At 49.4% G+C, this 19,815-nt stretch overlaps 1 protein-coding gene across 1 annotated transcript; it reads left to right on the top strand.

The window, feature by feature from the left end:
* Positions 1-761: 761 nt before the first annotated feature.
* On the top strand, positions 762-17,793 carry CCDC15 (coiled-coil domain containing 15). Its single transcript, XM_066981286.1, has 12 exons — positions 762-811; positions 891-1,041; positions 3,279-3,428; positions 4,292-4,480; positions 5,341-5,457; positions 9,380-9,535; positions 10,063-10,290; positions 11,837-11,956; positions 13,890-13,993; positions 16,067-16,246; positions 16,314-16,462; positions 17,404-17,793. The coding sequence occupies exons 2-12, from the start codon at positions 910-912 to the stop codon at positions 17,517-17,519; spliced, it is 1,641 nt and encodes a 546-aa protein (XP_066837387.1). The 5' UTR covers positions 762-811; positions 891-909; the 3' UTR covers positions 17,520-17,793.
* The last annotated feature ends 2,022 nt before the right edge of the window (positions 17,794-19,815 follow it).

The raw sequence follows: 19,815 nt of genomic DNA, 5'->3' as shown, positions 1-19,815 counted from the left end.
GGGAGGCGCTTTGGGAAGTTGGACCGATGCAATGGGGAGATGCTGAGGGGGGCGTTGGAGGGGAACACCACGGGGAGAAGCTCCAGGGGGCTCTATGGGGTTATTCTGGGGGGGCCTTCAGGGGGGTGTTCTGGTGGGGTGCTCTGGGGATGCTCCGGGGACGCTCTGGGGAAGGCTTCAGAGGGATGCTCTGGGGTGTTTGGGGGGATGCTGTAGTGTTCTCAGGACGCTCTGTGGGGTGCTGTTGGGATGCACCGGGGGATGTTTCTGAGATGCTCTGAGAACGTATGGGGCCGACACGCCAGGGGTGTTCTCGGGATGTCGGAGGTTTGTCAGGGGGATGTCAGGGGGATGTCGGGGGATGTCGGGGGGATGTCGGGGGATGTCGGGGGGATGTCAGGGGGATGTCGGGGGATGTCGGGGGGATGTCGGGGGATGTCGGGGGGATGTCAGGGGGATGTCGGGGGATGTCGGGGGGATGTCGGGGGATGTCGGGGGGATGTCAGGGGGATGTCGGGGGGATGCTCCGAGAGGATGCTTGGGGGAGATGCCCCGGAGCGTTCCAAGGACGCCGAGGGCGATGTTTCAGGGGTGCTCAGGGGGGCGTTTCAAGGGGACGCTCCCGGGGGCGCGCAGGGCGGGCAGCTCCCCCCCACCCCCCCACCCCCCCACCCCCCCCCCCCCCCCACCCCCGTCCTCCCGCGGCGGGACGCGAACCCGGGCCCCAGGAGCCGGGGGCGGGGCGGGGCGGGCGGGGCCGGCGGGCGGAAGCGGCGCCGGGATTCAAACGGTGGCGGAGGCGGAAGCGGCGGTCGGTGGGGCCGGGGGGGGGGGGCGCCCGAGGGAGCGGGGGCCGGCGGGGCGCACTCACGCTCTGTTTCCTTCCGCAGGCCCGGGCTCGGCGCCGCGATGCCGCCGTCCTGCAGGGAGCGGCCGGCGGGGGCCCCCCGGCGGGTGCTGGCCGCGAGGAGCCCCCGCGTGGCCCCCGCGGGCGCCTGGGTGGAGAGCGGCCCCCCGGGGCCGCGGCACGGCCTGGCCTTCGTGAGTGCTGCGGGGCTCCCGGGCCGCCCCCCCGGCACCCCCAAGGGGCAGGAGCGGACGGAGCCCGGCCTCGGGCCGGGGGCAGCCGGCAGCGTTCGTCTCGGTGGCTGTGGGGCGGGGGCGGCGAGGCAGCGCGCTGCCCGCCCAGCCTGGCTTCCCTTTACATAAGCCCTGGTTTGATTCCCCTTGAATAAGCCGTTTGTCCTTTTTTTTTTTTTTGGGAGAAATGCATTGATTTAAAAATCCGTTGGGTGGGGAATCTGGTTTGTCTCTAGAAAGCGGCAGTTGACTGCTTAATTATTTGCGCCCTGCGCTGTAATTTTAGCTGGAGCTTTGTATTTTCAGCTTGTTACTAGGAACTGACTTCCGTCATAGGTAACGCAGCTAAAATCGTCAGGTTTGTGCCCGCTGCGTGCGTTTTTCCCTCATACTGGTGCTCCTCACCTTGTTTGCTGCCTCCCCGTTCGTCTATAAAGGATGTCTGTGAGCCAGAGCTGTATTCCATGTTGATGATTTGAAAATAGGAATGTTAAATGTTCCAGGCCGTAGAGCCGATATCTGCAGTACCCCCATTAGAAACACTTAAGAAAATCTTCGTTGATGCTTTTCTCAGGGATTTCTGCTTTGAGGGTTATTATAAGAAGACTAAAGGTGCATTAAATATAGGATGATGAGTTCAGTCCCCTGTAATTAATGCCTAAACGTTACAGAAGCTCCTGTGCTTCTGAGATGATTTATTTCCATATTGTAATTTAAATTCCGAAAGGTTGAGATAATATATGGAAATGAATTGTCTCCGTATTCGCAGAGCTTCCACTGCCAAACTTTGGGGGGAGCTGAAGCCTTCTTGGGCGCTCCTGGTCCTCTGCATTTCAACACGACTGGGAGCTGCTGGTCCTTGCTGGGAGGGCTGAGCCTTGGCTTTGCACCGGAGCATTGCCTTGGTTTGTCTTGGCACAAATCCTCATCCTCTGCTGGGGAGAGGCGTCCTCACCCTGCGTGTTTGCCATGCTCAGCTGTGCTCCTTACCTCCCCCTAGCCCTTGTGCTATCAGGTGTGGCCAAAGGTGCGCAGGGTTATCAGAACTTACTTAATGTGCTTTTATAAACCAATGGGTCATACTAAAAAAAAAAAAAATAATAATAATGCCTCCTCAATCAGAATTGCTAATGAAATTGCCAGCAGGGAGCGTGGCAGGTTGTTGATGGCATCTTCAGCATTTTTCTGTGTAGCTCTGGCTTGCTTTCCCTGTTAATAGTGCAGATTTCTGTCTTCATGCTTTGGCTGTGCTAATGGGGCCCTGCTGCTGTTCGTGTTCCTGACAGCGAGGTATGTGGGGTGCAGACAGCCCTGTGATTTGGGGTTGTAAAAGTGTCTATCAGGAGATATGATGCAGTCAGCCACACGGTCTGTCAGCTTCTTACCAGCAGCTCTGCTCATTTCCCTTCGTTCTCTTCCTCACTGCTGTGTTTAATGTAAAGCTGAATAAAACTAAGCATGTAAATAAGTAAAACTGCATCAGCTTGCAGCAGGTGACAGCCTGCCTCTGCAGGTCTCGCTGGCCACCTCTTTTCAGGATTCTGCACAGTTATTTACTGATTTGACAGCCAGGGAAGTGATACTGGTTTTCTTTAAACCTTGGTAGCGCAAGCAGAATTGCCTGGCATGGCTTCAAGTGGGAACCATGGAAAACCTGATTTTTAGGTCATTGCTTTTAATCTTTCACTTCAGATGGTAAAATCATTGTCAGAGCAGTAGCCCTGCCTGTACCGTGGTCAGCAAACTGCTTGATGCACTTCCAGCATGGCTTTTGTGAGACACTTGTCTGAAAAATGGACGTGGGATCTTGTACAGAGTGTTAATGTGACGGAGGTTAGCTTGCTTCTTTGGGTCTAGACTTAGAATTTCTGAGTATTCGTGGGAACGGTGACCAGGAGTCACTGTGTTAGGTTACTTTTTTTTCCCGTTCTCTGCATGTTGCAGAGTCAAAGGAAGAAGCGTGTGTGCTCAGTAGCAGCACCTAGCTAGCTAGATTCAATTCAAGCTAGTAGCAATTCAATAGGCATTGTCCAAGCTGGTGTCGTGCAGTTTATGAAACAAAATGTCATTATTAACTGCTCTGGGTGCTGCTTGCCTGGCCTGTAGATGCAGGTTTTGGACGGGGAAGCAGGAATATGGGCTGCTGTAATGCTGCAACGTAGCAAAAGTCTTGTGGAATCTTCTTTCACCTCTCTCAGGCTTCAGCATTTCGAGTTGAGGAGGAGCTGAAGGAGCAGCAAAGGGAGAAGGCAGCAAGCCTGAGACGCTTCCAGGGAGAAGTAAAGCAGCGAGTGAACCAGCAAGTCAGGATGAGGAGAAAGCAGCAGCTGCAGAAGTCCTGCGAAGCGGTAAGCATCCCTCTTCTCCCTGCCTCACAGACTTCCAAAACCAACGTGTCCCTCTAAGCTGGGGAAAAAAAACAACACTGCAAACCCTAAGTCAAGATGTTAATACGAAAAAGGAAACTTGTGGCTACAGCAGGCCCTGTGGCTGCAAATAGCAAACCCGTGAGTGAGGCCAGCATGAGACCTTGGCTAGCTCTGATGCCAGAGGTGCATTAAGCCTTTTGCCTCCCCATGGAAGGGTCGATGGCTCCCTGGAGCAGTAGCCAGAGAACAGTGTCCTTGGTGCCCTCTCAGATCTACACAGTGTTAAAAAAATAGCCAGGCCCGAGTTGTGAATGGTGTGAATGTCTCCTGGTCGCATTGTAGCGAAGCAGCTTGTCCTCTCCCAGGGCAGCTTGCAAGCAACACTTCCACACCTTGTCCATGTTCCCATTTTCTCCCAAGGGCTTGTTTTAGCCTGTGAATACATTTAATCCTTTCTACTTTCAAACAGCCTTCAGTAATACTTGCCAGAAACTCACTGTGCAGCGAGAAGGGGGAAGTACCGAAATATCAACAGTTTTGGACACACCCCTAGGGTGTTTGGGCTGTTTCCAAAGATGAGAAGGCATGGTCGAGTGGGTATGTCCTCATGTAACTCTGCTAGCAGCATTCAGAACAGCAGCAAAACTGCTTGTGTTTTCTCATGGTGCCCACTAATGAATGTTGCTTTAGTGTCTTGGTTTTTTTTTACCTCAGAAGGGTGAAATCCTAGAAGCTGAGCATGAGCTGCTGCAGGGACATGTGCCTGCCAAGGGGGAGATGATCACTTGAGATTTACGTGTTGTTTTTTTTTCTTTTTTACATCGGGGGCTGTGTCCTGGCAGGCAGAGAAGGAGACCTGCCTTGCCATGCGGTACTCGGACTCGGTGCTGCACTTGACTCCCAAGAAGAACACGTGTGTGTTTCGGAGCCACCCTGCACCCGTCATCTGCAGCCCCAGTGCCCGCACCATCCTGGCACAGTGGCAGGGGCAGGGGGTGCCCAGCGAACCCTTCCAGCAGCAGGCCACCAAGGTGTGTAGGTTCCCTCCTGCGCTCATCTTTTCCATCCCTGCTCTGTCGTGCTGTGTGCTCGTTGTTTGAAACAGAAGACGGGCAATATTTGTTTTCTACCTGTTTTTACAATGGATCCCTAATATTTATACTGAATGAAGCATTGGCTTACATTTTTATTCTGGCTTACAAAATGTTGGTATACCACTCCATGGGATGCTGTGCTTGTATTTTCTCCACTGCTTGTAGACACAGTGAATTTACAGTAAAACCCACGGGGAAACCTGCACAGTGACCTGTTACTGCGCTGGGATGTCATGTTGGAGAGTAGTCACTAGATGGTGCCACCTCATTGAAGCTTGTGTCCTGCAAACCAGGAGTGTGTGATTGTGAAATCTTGGAAAATGTGATCTAGGGACTTCTTTAATAGAGATGCTGACGCTGCATTTGGCATCTTATAAGGCATTTGCGTTCACCTAGGAATTGGAGTTGTTCTAGTTGGGGCACTGTTTCCCCTGGGACGTGTAACAATTTCTGGCTGGGCACTGGGGATCTGGCACTTCTAACATCTCAGCAAAGTGATTTGGGAATGGATGAGCTGTAACCATGTCCTTTACCATGGCTGATCAGGGTTTCAGTGCATTTGGGCAGCTCTGAAAGATGCATTGGTTGCAGATTACCCCAATCACGTGTTACACCTGTTGGTGAAGCTAACTGAAAGTTGACCCACACTCCCTCGATAAAGCACTGAAGCTCTCCTTGTTTTGAGCAGGGTGCATTGCGACATCTCTTCTACGTAATTAAACTTCTTGGCGTGGCCCTCGCAGAAAGCATCTACTGACCTGTTGTTTTGCCTGTCCTTATGTCCCCTCTTACGGCAGCTCAGCAAAACCATGAGGCAAGTTCGTCGCAGGCTGGCATCCTGCCAGACTGTGCCTGAAGGAACGGGGCCCCCTGAGCTCCCCGGTGGCACCTGGAGCCTCAACAGGAGGCATGAGGTGAGTGAGGGCAGCTGGGGCAGGCTAAGGTGAGTTACCTGTGAAGCTGTGGGCAGGTCTGATGCTAATTGGCAAATCCGAAGCATCACTCAGGGAGTCTGTTCAGCAAAAACTGTTTTTGCAACCCAGATGATGATTCACCCATGGATGAATGGGGCTTGAGGGCTCTGTCCCATGCATGACACTTCCACCTTTGTTCTTCTAGGCATCTTTCAGAGAAGGCGGAAGGGTAAAGTGGGTGAAAACACTTCTGTTTGCAGAGACTAATGAAAGATAAACTAGGAAATACAAGTTCAAAAAAGGTTTAAGAGGCTTAGATTGTGCTCTGGGTATCTGGGAGGAATGTAGTGATCGACTCTCCCCTTATGCGCCTTTATTTCTTCAGCAAACCTCAAGAATTGTTTCCATTGCATCAGTCTGTGTTGTGTGCGTGGCTAAGATCTGGAGGGTATTCCTCATCCAGGACTGGCTTCTGGCAGGCATGTAGTTGTTGGCATGCATCTCCTTTTCTCAAAGCGTTAAGTACATAGTAGCCACGTAACAAGATTAGTCCCAAGTGCCTGACCTTTTGTGCTGTTCAATTTCATCCTGTTTTTGTTACTCAAAATCAGCTTTATGCTACAGCTGTTGGCATAGCTGTGTTGTGCTTTCTATGCCAAGACCTTTCTTAAACTGATGTACTTTGCCCACCCACCAGTCCTGGAGAGTACCAGCAGCAACCCAAGCTGGTATTTGGTCTTACTGCCTTCACTGGAGCCAGCTTCCTGCCCGTCTTGCAGTTCTTCATTCCCTTCTCTTTTCGGGTTCATCAAGGGTGAAGTACATCTTGGCTAGTTGTTATCTAGAAAATGCCTTTTATATAAGGGCTGGTCTGGGTCTTCCTACTCCGTGTATTGTTGGATGTCTGTTCAATAAAGTCAGCTTTGAGAACAAGAGTTACAGAAACACTGTAATTATGGGCTCAGAAAACTTGTATCTATTTCAAACACTGCGCATACCTTCTGTTTAAGTCCTCAATGCCTTCAGAATGCTCAGCAAGATGGACCGATAACATTACTTGGCTATTAGCAGTGTTAAAGCCTCACATAAATAATACAGTCCCTGCCCAAGCAAGCCAGACGGTTACAGAAGACAGAGAGCACTCGTGGGATGTGTGGTGTGGGAGTCCTGTGACAAGTCATCCACAGCAGTGAGAAACAAGGCTAGGAGGAATTCTGGGCCACTCCATCCGTCCTCCTACCCGAGCCATAGTGTAGGTACTGTTGCAGAAATATGCTAATCTCCACTCTCTTAAAACTTCTGGCAAGAAGGCTCTAATAGCTTCCCTAGGCAACTTTTGCCAAGAGGGATATGTTGATTTATTGCATTACTCTGTTTTATTACTCCAAGATGGTAGAGAATAAGAGTTCTTATTTTAATGTGACTCTTTCTTCCTATATGAATGCCTTGTTTTCCATATTCACAATTAGACAACAGCTTATTCCCTCCTTTTCGGATGCAAAAGGTTGCCACAGACATCACACCTTGATAATTGCTGCTTGCCCTTTGTGTTTGTTCATGTTGACCTTCCTTGTGTTGTCTTTCCCAGCAGATTTCTGTGATTTGAATTCAGGCGTTTTAACCTGTTCTCAAATATTTCTGCGACTTCATGTAGCCTGGTGGGTTCTTTCTTCTGTCAGTCTGGCCAATGATGAAATTATCAAGCAGAGTCCACCTAGTTCTTCTTCTCTATCTCAGCAAGCTACCTTGACTGAATCCAGATAGCGTTTTTTAGTCAGTATTGCACCTCCCTTGTACTGGTTTCGCTTAATGAGTATTTTCCTTACCAAAGTGTTGCATCAGGCCATGTCACAAGCAAGGCTAAAATTGAGATGTCTTCTGCTATGGTCTTGCCTGAGGCTTCTTCTGTAGTAGGATAAATTCATACCATCTAGACACTACTTTCTCCTGACAAATTTGTGTTGGTGGCTGCTTATCTTGTTTTCTAGCAGCTTACAGGCAATTTGCAAGGTGATTTCTTTTCATTTCTCCAGAATTCAGGCAATTAAAAGCTTTTGAGGCTGAAATTCCTGTAGTTTTCTCTTTAGTATTTCCTTTTCCCCTCCTTAATTTAAAGGCTATTTAAACACTGCGTGTCCTTTCCCAATAACCTGGACCTCCATGCATTTCTGCATTTCCAAGGGGGTTGTTAGCAGCTTGTCTGCCAGTCCTGGAGGTAACCCAGGGCAGGTTCTGCCCACTTAAAAAACAAACAAACAAAAACAAACAAACAAAAAAACCCTCAGTTTCTAGGAATAATCTGAATTTTTCTTTCCAGTTCTAGTCCAAGATTTGTCTTGCTTCTGTTACTAGCTCAGGACAGCTCTTTGGCTGAAAGCCAATGCACAGAAGCATAAAATCCAGTTTTTCTTGGTGTCCTCTGATAATTTTCCCTCTCCCTGTGTAATGAGTCCTCTTTTGTCCCTCTTACCAAAAGCCTGATTTCTTGTTACCTTGATGTCTCTTGTTTTACTTGGAGCCTTGGCCTTTCTGGCACTTGTTTTATGCCCCTGCATGCTTGTGTTGTCTCCTACATGATTCTTTCAGTAGTCTGACCCATGCTTCATTTCCTCTGTGCTCACATTGATCACAGGCACAAGAAGAGCTTGGGACTAAGCCAGATCTGTCTCACACTATGCATCACGTCTTTCCACTCCAGCAAGGTAGCTTGTTCTTGTTCAGTTAGCATTGTTTAAAGATCTGCTGCTTCTTTGGTTCTGTTTTCCTTTTTCTATTTTTTCTTCTTCCCTGTAAGGAGTCGCATTCTCTGCAATTGTTAAACAAGAAGTCTGTTCCTGAAACCATTGCAGTTCCTCACTTCCGGAGATTTCTTTTCAGGTCAGAAACTGTTTAAAGATCCTGCTGGTCTGTTCCCTGCTGCAATTCTTTCCCAAACAGATACCTAGATTGTAATCCAGTGGAAATTATCTGTCCTGTGTTTCAGGTGATCTTGTTCACCAAGTCTTCATCTGCTTTGCGGAAGGGTTTGTAGGTCTTCAGCATGACAGCACCCAAATTCTTTTCCCCAGCTGACCATTCCCCAGAGATTTTTTTCCCAGCAGTTTCATTTCCTTCTGCCTTCAGGGCTTCAGAGCGTCCTTAGAAAGCAATAACCGTCACTCTCTACTTCCTTGTCCTAACTGAAGAAGCTCCTCTGTGTTGTATTTTTGTCATTACAACGTTGATAGAGTAATTCCTATGCCTATCAAATAATTTCTTGTGCAGACTGGCTCCAGGCTATCCTCCATGCCTCGTATATTGCAGCACAACCATCTTGAGCAAACCCTGGCTTGACCTGTGCTCCTCCTGTTGATCTACCCTCACACTCTATGAACAATCCTACTCTTTCCCACCTGTCTCCCCTGTCTCCATTCCTAGCCTGCTGAAGGGACAGCAAGGAGGAAAAAAAAAATGGCTCAGAGCTTGCTTCTGGCATTTTGATTTCTAGTTTGTAGGAAACAATCTGCTGCCTCTCAAAATATTGTTAATATCCTTTCAGGAGCCTGCCCACTTACCATCTGAACAACTACAGAATGAGTGTCACTCAAGAGATCCCACCTACCCCAAATCCTCGCAGTTGTGAAATAGTGCCTGGAGAGGTCTTTCCCTTTTCTTTGCTTCACCCCACACACATACATCTGTCCCTCACTTTCTACAGTTGGTTGTAGTCACGAGCTACCCTGTTAATTTAGATTTTCTGGCTCTCGTGCCCTGCAGTGATGCTTGAATACGTTGTGTTGCTGCTTGCCAGGTCTCAACTGACTTCACAGAACAAGTACCCTGAGGTTAAAGCTACTTCTAACCCTTGAGCAAGTATATTGCCTTTGCTCTCTGCACCAAAGCAGTCACATATGAACTTTGCATTCACACCTGTCTCCTCCAGGAACCAGTGCCTCATGCCACAGTGCCCACAGAAGATGAGAGTGAGGAACGTCTAGTAGGACATCATGATCTTCCAGCTGAACTACAAGACCAGGCAACAGCCCCACATCAGGCTGAACAAGAAGATGGCTTCTATATCAAAGTGGAATTTGAAAAAGTAATACTCATATGAGGTTGGGCCAGTTAGTTTGAAGAAGTTCAAATCTTTGGGAGTTGGGTTTGTTTAAGCAGGGATGGTGAAGCTGCTGTTGTAATCAGTTTCAGTTACTCCTTCAGGCCTGGCTAACTCTTATGCCTACTCTCAGCTTTGGTCAAAACAGGCCAGAGAGCAGTGTGAAAGCCAGGTGAGATTGGCTTGGAGAAGGGTCTCTGGCACAGCACACACGGTCTTGAGGGACACCTTTGCGAGAAGGTGCCTATGAACTTACGTGTGTCTTGATCTGTGGGCATAAGGTCACCATTTTTAAATACACAAAGCCTGTTAGTGGGTAAGTGTAATGGGAGCTCTGACTGTTGTGCTCTCTTAGAATAGCCGTGCCGTTTCGACATTACTGTTGTACTGCTTTAATCTTACCGCTGTGGCTTCAAAAGTGGTTTATGTGTGCTTGCCTCATCATGCCAATTGGCTGGTGCACAGCAGAAATCTGAGACTGCGCGTGCAATTGCATCGTGCGCTTAATCTAGTTTCAGGAGGACCTGTGGCTGCCCCTTGTCCTGTGCTGGGGAGGGAGAGCAGTGGGTGCATCACACCAGACAGAAGCCTCCAATAAAATGGAAAAAAAAAAGTTTTTCATCAGAGGAATGAACTGGCATCCCTCACCCTTGCCTCAGGGCCGGCAGCTGGTGGGGATGGTACGAAACACCTCCCTTAGAGGCAGCATTTATGTGCCTGCTCCTGGGAATCCGGCTAAGGTATTTACTGATTCTTTGTTTTCAGTCAGAGTTTTGTTAAGCATCTGAGGTGTGGAAATGTTTTGCCCTTTGGATTACTTGGAGTAGTTAGCAAATACTTTATGGATATAGCAACACGTGCCCAACCTTATCTGGTGATTCGTCCAGCTAGGGAGCAGAAATACTGGCTTGGCAAATATTGTGAGTGGAGTGAAGAAGGTGAAGGTTTGCACTGAGATTTTGGGAGACGTTGACTGTTGAACTTCCCTGACACTTCCTTTGTTACTATTACTTTCTTGCACTTCATGAAGTTCAGAATCAAAGTCTGGGAGGTGAGGTGGTAATATGAATCCCTATTTAAACTAATACAGAAAACTCCTCGAAGGATGCCTTTAGAAGTGTTTTGTCAAAGCATTGGTGCTCATGCTCCTATATGGAGATGTAGAACGTGTCTTCTGTCTGGTGATAGGGAGGGGAGGCCAAACATAGTGGTGCTTTAACACCGATAGGTAGCTAAGCTGCGCCATGCTGCTCTGTCACTCCCTCTCCTCAATAGAACAGGGGGAGAAAAAAACTTGAGGTAAGAATAGGGAGATCACTCACCAATTACCATCCCAGGAGAAACAGACTCAGCCAAAGGGAGACTAATTGCCTATCGCTCACAGACAAGAGCAGTGAGGACTAAAAGCACCTTTCCCCCATCCACCCTCTTCTGCCTGCTCCACCTGAGCAGCACAGGGGCAACGGGGGCTGCGGTCAGTCCCTGAGGCTTCTGAGGCTTCGTCTCCGCCGCTCCTCGGTCCCTCTCTGCCCCTGCTCCCCGTGGGGTCCCTCCCACGGGATGCCGTCCTTCCCGAACTGAGCCTGCGGGGGCTGCCCACAGGCGGCAGCTCTTCAAGACCTGCTCCTTACCACAGGGTCTGTCAGGAGCAAACTGCTCCAGCACAGGTCCCCCACGGGCAGCAGCCCCCGCAGATCCCCTGCTCTTGGGTGGGCTCCTCCCCGGGCTGCAGCGTGGGGATCTGCTCCGTGGTGCCCGTGGGCTGCAGGGGGACAGCCTGCTGCACCGGGGGCCTCTACGGGGGAACTTCTGCCCCAGCGCCTGGAGCACCTCCTGCCCTCCTGCCGCACTGCCCTTGGTGGCTGCAGGGTTCTTTCTCTCGCACTTCTCGCTCCCCTCTCCCAGCTGCAGTTTTTTAGCACAGCAGTTTTCCTCCCCTTCCCCTCCCCCTCCTTAATTCTCCTCTCCCAGAGGCCCAACCAGCATTGCTCATGGCTCAGCTCTGGCCAGTGGCGGGTCCTTCTTGGAGCTGTCTGGAGCTGGCTCTGCTCTGACATGGGGCAGCTGCTGGGCTCTGCTCACAGAGGCCACCCCTGTAGCCCCCCCCCCCCCCAATAAAACCTTACCGTGTACGCCTAATGCACACATCCTGGAAACGTGCAGCTTGTGTTAGGTGGGTTACCCTGGTGAGGACTGACTCACCTCCAGCTTGGAGGACTTTGCTGAGGGAAGGTGAGAAACTTGGCTGTGAAGATGCTGATGCTGCTCTCTTGTACTGTCTTTCAGTTCTGTGATGGATCAGTGAAGGACTTGAGCCTGCCCAAGTCTCCCCAGAGACTGAACCCCACTTGTCAAGCTCCCCTTGTACTCTGGGCTGGCATAGACCAAGAGGAAACCAAGAAGCAGGTTTGTCTGCTACAGCCAAGCTCACTGTTTTGTCTCCATTTCGGGAGTGAAAGGTATTGAGCCTAGGGAATGCTGCTGGCTCAGATAAGCCTTGGGAGCAGCATCTGCTGGGTTTGTAAGTGCTGATGGTCTCCTGGGTTTTCAGCAAACCTACACAGTAGGTAGAAACCTACACAGTATCTGAGATCCAAATTAACACTGAAGTGTTTTAGAAGGAAAGAGCTTGGTTCATTTTGCCTTGCAAAACAAAAGCTGAAAGGTGTTGTGATTTGTTCTCTGTAGTTGCACGGGGAGGGGGCGGAAGACCTGCCAAAAATGTTATTTAAAAAATATGCTGGGGGGGAAAAAAAAAAGAAAAGAAAAAGAACAAAACCCTACTTTATCTTGTTTGGATATAAGGCTGGAATATAAAGGTTCCTACCATATCAGTACCTAGCAGGAGGGATAATGGCTTTCAGGCACAGACTGCGAGCCTGACACTTGCAGAAGCTTGGCTGTGCTCTCAGCTTGAGCCGCTCCATTTGGTCAGTGCAAGGCATGAAGTTACGTCCCTCTTGGCTGGCTCATGGGCCCTTTACTTGAGCACAGTAACTTTGCCTAACTTGATTCAGGAGTGGTCTAAGCTTGCTGGGGTTTGTTTGTGTTGTTAATGGGGTTTCGTATCTTACTGTAGCACGCTGAGGGTCTGATTTAATCACAGGGGCCAATCAGTCTGTGTCCAACAGTTTGGCTCATGCTAATGCAGGAGATGCAAAGGGATTGTTTCTCTGGGATGCCTAAAGAAAGTGGCTTCTTTTTTTCCTGCTTCTTTCTGACTTGAACATTTCTCTCATCTTTTGTCAGCTTCCTTGCAGTCTACAGCATAAAACTTGAAAGGACTTTGAACAAATTGTTTTTGTTCTTTATGTGTGTTTTTCTAACAAACTGATCCAAAAATCCGGTTGTGGTTTCTAGAAGGCATGACAGCAGCTGGGGCTTGTCAGGCTGTTGCTTCCCCCATCAGTTCCCTCTGCCCCTTGCTTTGTATCTCCTTGGCTCTGATCCACCTTGAGATAACTGGGTTTGCAGCAGGCTCTTCCGTATGGTTTTTTTCCACCCAGCTTTCTACACTTTCAGCCTGCCAATCTCTCCTGCGCCTTTATCTCCAGCTGTGCAAGGCTGTTTCCAGTGAACAGGACAGACATTCAGCCCAGAGCTCTTGGTATTGATGAGAAAATCCATGCCTTCCACTTTCTGGCATCGTGGAGCTCGAATAAACTGAATGCTGACTGTTCCCCATTCAGGTGGCAGGATCAGATGTGAGATTGAGCCAGGAGGTTTCCCCACCCTTGCTGCATCTTTGGGTTTAAGCTGAAGCCCAAACACTGAACCTCTCCGTGTGGTCCAGCTGTGTGAGAGCTGTGTTCCATGTGGGGCTCTCGGGTTTGTCTCAGCAATGAGTTTGCCGCCTCTGCAGTTCTGCATGTGATGGGTTCAGCTTGATGTCGTGCATTATTTATTGATTGATTTCTTTTGGAGATAACAGGATTTTGTGTAAGGCCTGCAAGTGGACCGTGGTGGATAGAAATTCATGCACTGTTGCTTGTAGCACTCTCCTCTATTGGAATGAAGTGGGGGGAGCTGTTTTTTTTTCTCGCCAGGAAAGTAAGAATTTAGGAATTTGTCAGGCGTCCCGTATCCATAAGAGATTCAGTCAAAGGGTGCTGGTACTAAGCTCTGTGATGCTCTGAGATGCCTTGGACTCCCTTCATCTCTCCAGCTTCTCCTTAGTCCTGGGATATTAAGGGACTTTTAAGGATCGTTTGGGGAAGGAGTGAGGCTTCTATCCAGACAACTATGAGCTCCAAAAGTCAAGCCGAGCATTGATATTACCTGACATTAGATAAGTCTCCTACAAGACATCCTTCTTAAAGTTGCATCTTCATTCCTACAGCGTCAGAATGAGTACCTGAGGTGCAAGCGCCTCTTCATGAATGTTGAGCGAGAGCAAGTGAAGGAGCAGCGGAGGCAGAAAGAGCAGCAGAAGAGGATTGCTAAGTGAGTATGTGCAGATGAGCAACACGCTCTCACTTTCCTTTTGCAGCCCAGTAAACAAAACACAAAGGCTTTGAGAAGACTGTCTTGATAGGAGGAAAAAAAAAATGTGATGAGTCACATTCTGACTCCTTTGCCACTTTATCTACTTTAAAAAAAATTGATTTTTTTTTTTAATTACGCAGTAAGAAATGGGAGTTAGAAATGTCAGGCTGAGAGAGGTATGGTTTACCAAACCACAGCCCTCTGGGGCACTGATCCCAAGACCCTGTGCCCATGTTCAGAAACTTTGGGGTGAGATCACGTTCTCATTAAACTACTTTTCTCTGGGATGTTTATGTCAGACCCTTTACCCTCATAACTATAAACATATATATGGCATAATAAAAAGATTTCTTAGCACTTGTTCCAGAGTTGAAAACTCCTTATCTATGTAAAAAAAAAAAAAAAAATCCTTATCTATGTAAAAGTACCTGTTCGCGTTTTGGTTGTTTCGTCTCCACTTAAGGAGGAGCTCTGCAATTTCAGACCAAAAGAAGAAAGATGCTCTACGCTTTTGTCTTTGACTCGCTATGCAAGAGCATCTAAAAATTGCATCTAAAATGATCCAATTCCACACCGTAATCACCTTGTTTTCTGACACTGGGTTTGCAGTGAGCAGGCTCTGTGGGAGCAGCACCGGTTTGTGAGGGCAGGATTTGGACCTCCCGTTTGATTTGATTTGAAGTGCCATTTCAAAAAAGCAGCGTAACCCAGATGCCACCTGCAACCAGCTCCAGCCGATCCAAGTGGACAAACCAGCAAGTAGAATAAATGAGTGAGCCTTTAAATGAAGGGCTCAGCATGCTGTGATGCATTGTTCCTGGGGCACAAGATCCTGGTGGTTGGTTTTTTTTGTGGCCATTTTTCAGAGAGAAATTGCAAATCTGAGGAAATTCTTCAGCCACATTCCTGAAACTTAAATTGGCGCTCAGAGCTTTGGAGACCCTTTCCTGCCCTGCAAGTGCTGGCGAGACACCAGGGACTTTCTAGTTAGTGATATCTTCTCCCCCCCTCGCCCCTTCCAGTCCCAGGGTCTCTGCTAGACTTGCAAGCTGCTCAGAGCATGTGCAAAAAAAAAGCTGGTTTTGCAATTACTTAGTGTAAAGCTAAGTTGGCCTTGGCCTTAGCTTCTACAGTAGAAGATTTATGGTGGTGTAGTTAAGGCTCTATTACCACTTCATTTAAAAGATGTTTTGGAGTTTATAACTTGACGAGAAGTTTGGCTTCGGTACTTTCCTTCTCAATGTGTGAGTACTTCATTCTCATATCTGACCCACCAAATGGAGTAACATCCTAAAAGTCCCATTCTATTACGCTTTCTTTCCCTGGCTTCTACCCAGCCTTGACTTTTATGAATGCCTTTTGGCAGTGATCAGTGTGTAACATATTATTGCATTTGTTACTCATCAGCAGGAATAAAATGGCAGATGCTTCGGTTTAAAGTCTTTGTGTTTTGTAATTGCCACTTGTCAAGGGAATGTGCTTTGCATTTTTGTGAATTATACAGTCCAGATTCCATGGAAGGGCTGGAGTGCCATTTAGGTGCAATGGAAATTGAGGCAATGGAGGAAGATTTGGTTAAAAAATAAAAAAAAAAAAAAAATTAAAAAAATCACCTCTTCAAGTCTATTTAGAGTAGACATGGGATCCTTGGAGTTTTTCTGCTGTACCCTGCACTCTTCTGCAGTCCTGTTAAGTTCCTTGTCATGGAAATTTTGCAAGGACAGCTTATGGTAGGATCCAAGCTGCCCTATAATCAGAAGATATCACAAGTGGGGTGGCTGGGTAGTTGGCCCCATGGACTGTTGTCCTTTGGGTGGATATAAAAGAGCCCAGGCACCGTTCTTGGTTTCAAAAGAATGGAAGAGAGCATCTCAGGAGCTTTTTTGGAGCAGTGGAGGTGCCACTTCAGAACAGGAACATGTAAATGTGGTGGGTGTAAATGTGGTCCAGCACATGTCAGGAAATGGGGCTCACGTGGGGAAGCTCCTTCCTCCTCTAAGGAAGCCCAGTGACAGTTGTCCGTGCCTGCAGGATTAAGAGCAAGAAGGAGAACCAGCGCCAAGTGGAAGAGCAAAAGATGCAGGAGATGGCTGAGCAGCAAGAACCCTGCTTGGGGGAAAGTGTCTGTGAAATCCTGGCCCACCTTGAACTGGAGGAGAGAAGGCTGAAGAAGATTAAGGAAAAGCAGCAGCGAAATAAGGAGTATGTGAGGTGAGCTGCCAACAACTGAGTCCTGGCTCCTTGTACAGAGCAAAAGTGAATGCTTTGTCCCTTGCAGGTATGTAGAAGCTCTAAGAGCTCAGGTGAAGGAGAAGATGAAGCTGTACAACATCGAATTGCCTCCCTTGTGCTCCTGCAGCTCTGATTTCTGGGAGTCCCACCCAGATACCTGTGCCAACAACTGTGTCTTCTACAAAAACCACAAAGGTAGGAGCTCCTGCTCTTCAAGAGGACTTAGCACAGACCTAGCAGAGGGCGTATGTCTGACTGCACTGGGAGAAATCAATCCTGGCCAGAAGTTCCTGTTGGTCCTGGGCTACTGTTTGCTGATACTGTGCAGAAAAGCTCATGGCTGCCAGGACTGCAAGCATACTCCAAAAAGAAAAGGGCCCTGCTGCTGGTAGACTGAACATTGTGTTTAACTAGATCTTCCTGTGCTGCAGGTACATCTTGTAATACTGCGCAGATGTGCCCAGCTGCTAGCTTGCATAGTGTAAGACTAGGGCAACTCAAACATGTTGCTCAGGGAAAAATCAGGTGTTCAGCTGCTCATTTTTAATCCCCTCTTCCTTTCTCTCTCCAGGGAGCTTAGTGGCATCCTCAGCAAAATGCCAGCCTCTGTGTCAAAGTGTTGAAAAATGCTGCTGTAAATATGTAGATGTGTTGACAGGGGGAGAGCCATGAGGAAAATACTGCAGAACGGGCTTGTTAAGGGCATGGGAAACCAGTGGCTTTTGGAGCTCTTTGCTTAAATGCTAGATCTGCACTTGGGGAGGTTGGTTGAAAAAAGGTGATAGAAATCATTATCTTTACACGAAAAGTGCTCTGATCTAGGAAAAATACCTGCCTGAGTAATTGGGAGTTATCTTCTAGGTGGCTTTGCAAAGTGGAGAAATGGAGGCCTTAAAAAAATCTCTGGGTTTCCTGCTTTGGCTGACGTACCACTCTGTAATTGGGAGTGTACAGACTGCCATACAGCCTGCAGGGTGCAAAAAAAGAATGTGGAAAACTACAGGCATGTTGATTAATCTTAAAAAACAGGTCTTCTCTCTTTGCTTTGCAGTAAAAGACAGAAGCTGCCCCCAGCTTTGGGCCATAGGTGAAACTCTCATCTCCTAACGCTGCTTCTCGGTTCTTTCCCTACTCAGCCTACAGCCATGCTCTGCAGTCTGTTGTCCTGTCCTGTGACCCCACAGATGGAAGGATTAAACTGCCCATCCGTGACCTCGCTGCTCTCTGCACACACCCTGTAAAGCACCAGTGAAGAGGGTGGCTCTGTGCCCCTGTGGCTCAGGGACTGGCGTAAGTAGGCATCGTGTCCCAGCATGAGAGCCGTGCCGTGCCAGAGCACTTGCTGCTCCTTGTGCTCAGGTTTAAGTCATGCATCTTTGGTTTTGCTCCCTTGGTGCGGTTGGCCAGACCAGGAGCACAGGGCGGCTGGCAAGTGTGAAGGGGCTGGTTGTTCTTGTGGGCTTGTTTAGAGGCAAGCATTTGAATTTTGGTGTTCAGCTGCTCAATAAACTTTGCAGCATGTGTGATGCTCTGTAGTCTTGTCTGCAGTGAGAAATGAGGAGAAACAAGGTGCCCAGGGTTGAGTATCGCATCGCCTCATCTACCGCTTTAAGCCACACTTCTGGGATCACTTGCAGAGTGTTTTGCCGTGGGTGCTTGGCCCCAGCTCCTGGCAAAGGGTGCGCATGCCTGCCGCCAAACCTTTGCCCGCCCTGATCGGTTCACAGAGGAGTGATCTTGGGCATGCGGCCAGCCCGTGCTGCAGGCACTAGCAGTGCTTGGGAAGCACTATGTGTGATCCAGCTGCTTTGAATGAAACCCTCCCCATCCTGAACTTCTTCCTTCCCACTCCCTTCTATAGATTTCCGTATCATGCACTCTGGCCCCTGCTTCTCAGGTCACGGGGCAGAGTAAGGTATGTATTGCTCATTTGCTTTCTTCCTGGAGAGGACCTAATTGCCCCCACCCAGAGTAGCACCCAATCCACGCTCCCGTGGCCTGTTTTCCTCTGGAAAGGAGCTTTGCCCTGGGAAAAGTCTGTTTAAACTCTTGGTGAGCATAGTGCTTTTCTGGGTGCTGCTGTTCTTGGGATGCTGGGATGGATTTGCTTTGACAAGGAGTCTAGTCATGGGGATGCTGCTCTGTGGTACCAGCATCGCAGGCTGCTCCTGTTGCTTCACTGGGGTTCTGAGCATCCCAAAACCCAGAGCATCCCAAAGAGAAACCTCGTGCCTGGGTGCTGTCAAAGCCACTGGTGCCCCTGGCACCTTCTGCTTGGTATCCTGCAGCCAGTGGGGAACATTCAGGTGCCAGGATGCAGGTGGGTGACCCCATCCGTCTCCACACAGTGCAGAGGAGCCACGGCCGAGCCCAACACTGCCAGACCCACTGATGGCACTGTTTTTCTCCTTTTCTTTGAAATCCAATTCACAGCCCAATTCCCAGGCAAAACCTCCACTATCTTCCTGTGAAAGCGATACTGTGAGTGCGATACTGTCCTGGACAGAGGTTGCACCATAACCCATCATTAATGCTTACTGCTTGCCACATGGGTGCTAGCTGACGGGATGCCAGGGTCATCGCAGCGTGGCCACCGCTGGGCACCCTCCTGCCACCTCTCCAATATTAACCCAGGCAGGAAGGGCAGGCGACCGAGCGCGCAGCCCTGCTTCCATGCTCTTCTCCCCAGGATTTCTGCTTCCGAGCATAACCCTGCACTGGTCAGGCGTGCAACAAACCCACGACCCCAAACCATGGTCCGGAGGTGGCTCATCAGCTTGGGGCTGGTGCTATTTATTAACCATGATTTGCGTCATGGGGAAGATGCCGGAGACATATGGGGCACTGAGAGTGGTTTAATGGGGTGCCAGTGCCTGGAGGGGACTTGTTGCCCTCGGCCGCCCCTGGAGCTGGGCTGAGGACATCACCAGCCCCTTCCTTGCGCCCTGGGGATGGGGAGAGGAAAAGGGACCCCCCATTTTCACCCCTCTGATGGGGTGCAGGGCCCCTGGCCAGGTGCAGGCTGCACTGGGGCTGAACTCAAGGGGATTGAGGTTAAATAAAGCTATCAGTGCAGCATCCTCGTGATCTGCCCCTTCTATCACGCCAGCTGATGCTGAGTGGTTCCACTTGCACCCCCACTGCTGTGAGTGGGAGTCTGGAAATCCCTGCAAATAAACTCAAAGCCAGCCAAGGGCAGGGCTGTAGGGGCCAAAATCAGGCCAGGGAAAGCCTTGCCCCCACAGCCACTTGCAGCCACGTGCTTTCTGGGCAGGATGGAAAGGCAAGTGGAAAAGTTGAAACCAGCATTTTCTGCTGGAAAAATCGCATCCAAGGGAAACTTTCCAGGTGCCTACCCACTGGGGAAAGACTCTGGCCCTAAAACAGCTCCTTGGGGAGCCAGTGGGGCAGCTCATCCTAAAAGGCTGCGAGTGATTCAGCTTCTGAGGGGTCGGGGCTTGGCTCCAGCAGCTTTCCTCGTCCCACGATGCCCAACTCACTTCTCCCTCTTTCCAGCTGCTCCAGCTGCCTGCGGGGCTTGAAGCTGA

This window comes from Anser cygnoides, chromosome 21, assembly GCF_040182565.1.
Source record: "Anser cygnoides isolate HZ-2024a breed goose chromosome 21, Taihu_goose_T2T_genome, whole genome shotgun sequence".
In the NCBI taxonomy this organism is placed as follows: domain Eukaryota; kingdom Metazoa; phylum Chordata; class Aves; order Anseriformes; family Anatidae; genus Anser; species Anser cygnoides.
The sequence above is the reverse complement of the archived record's forward strand: the minus strand, read 5'-3'. Positions and strand labels throughout refer to the sequence as shown.

Coding starts and splice junctions, on each gene's coding strand:
- CCDC15 (XM_066981286.1), top strand. CDS start 910: ATGCCGCCGTCCTGCAGGGAGCGGCCGGCGGGGGCCCCCCGGCGGGTG. Junction 10,291..11,836: donor CTCCTGGGAATCCGGCTAAG/GTATTTACTGAT, acceptor ACTGTCTTTCAG/TTCTGTGATGGATCAGTGAA. Junction 13,994..16,066: donor CAGCAGAAGAGGATTGCTAA/GTGAGTATGTGC, acceptor CCGTGCCTGCAG/GATTAAGAGCAAGAAGGAGA.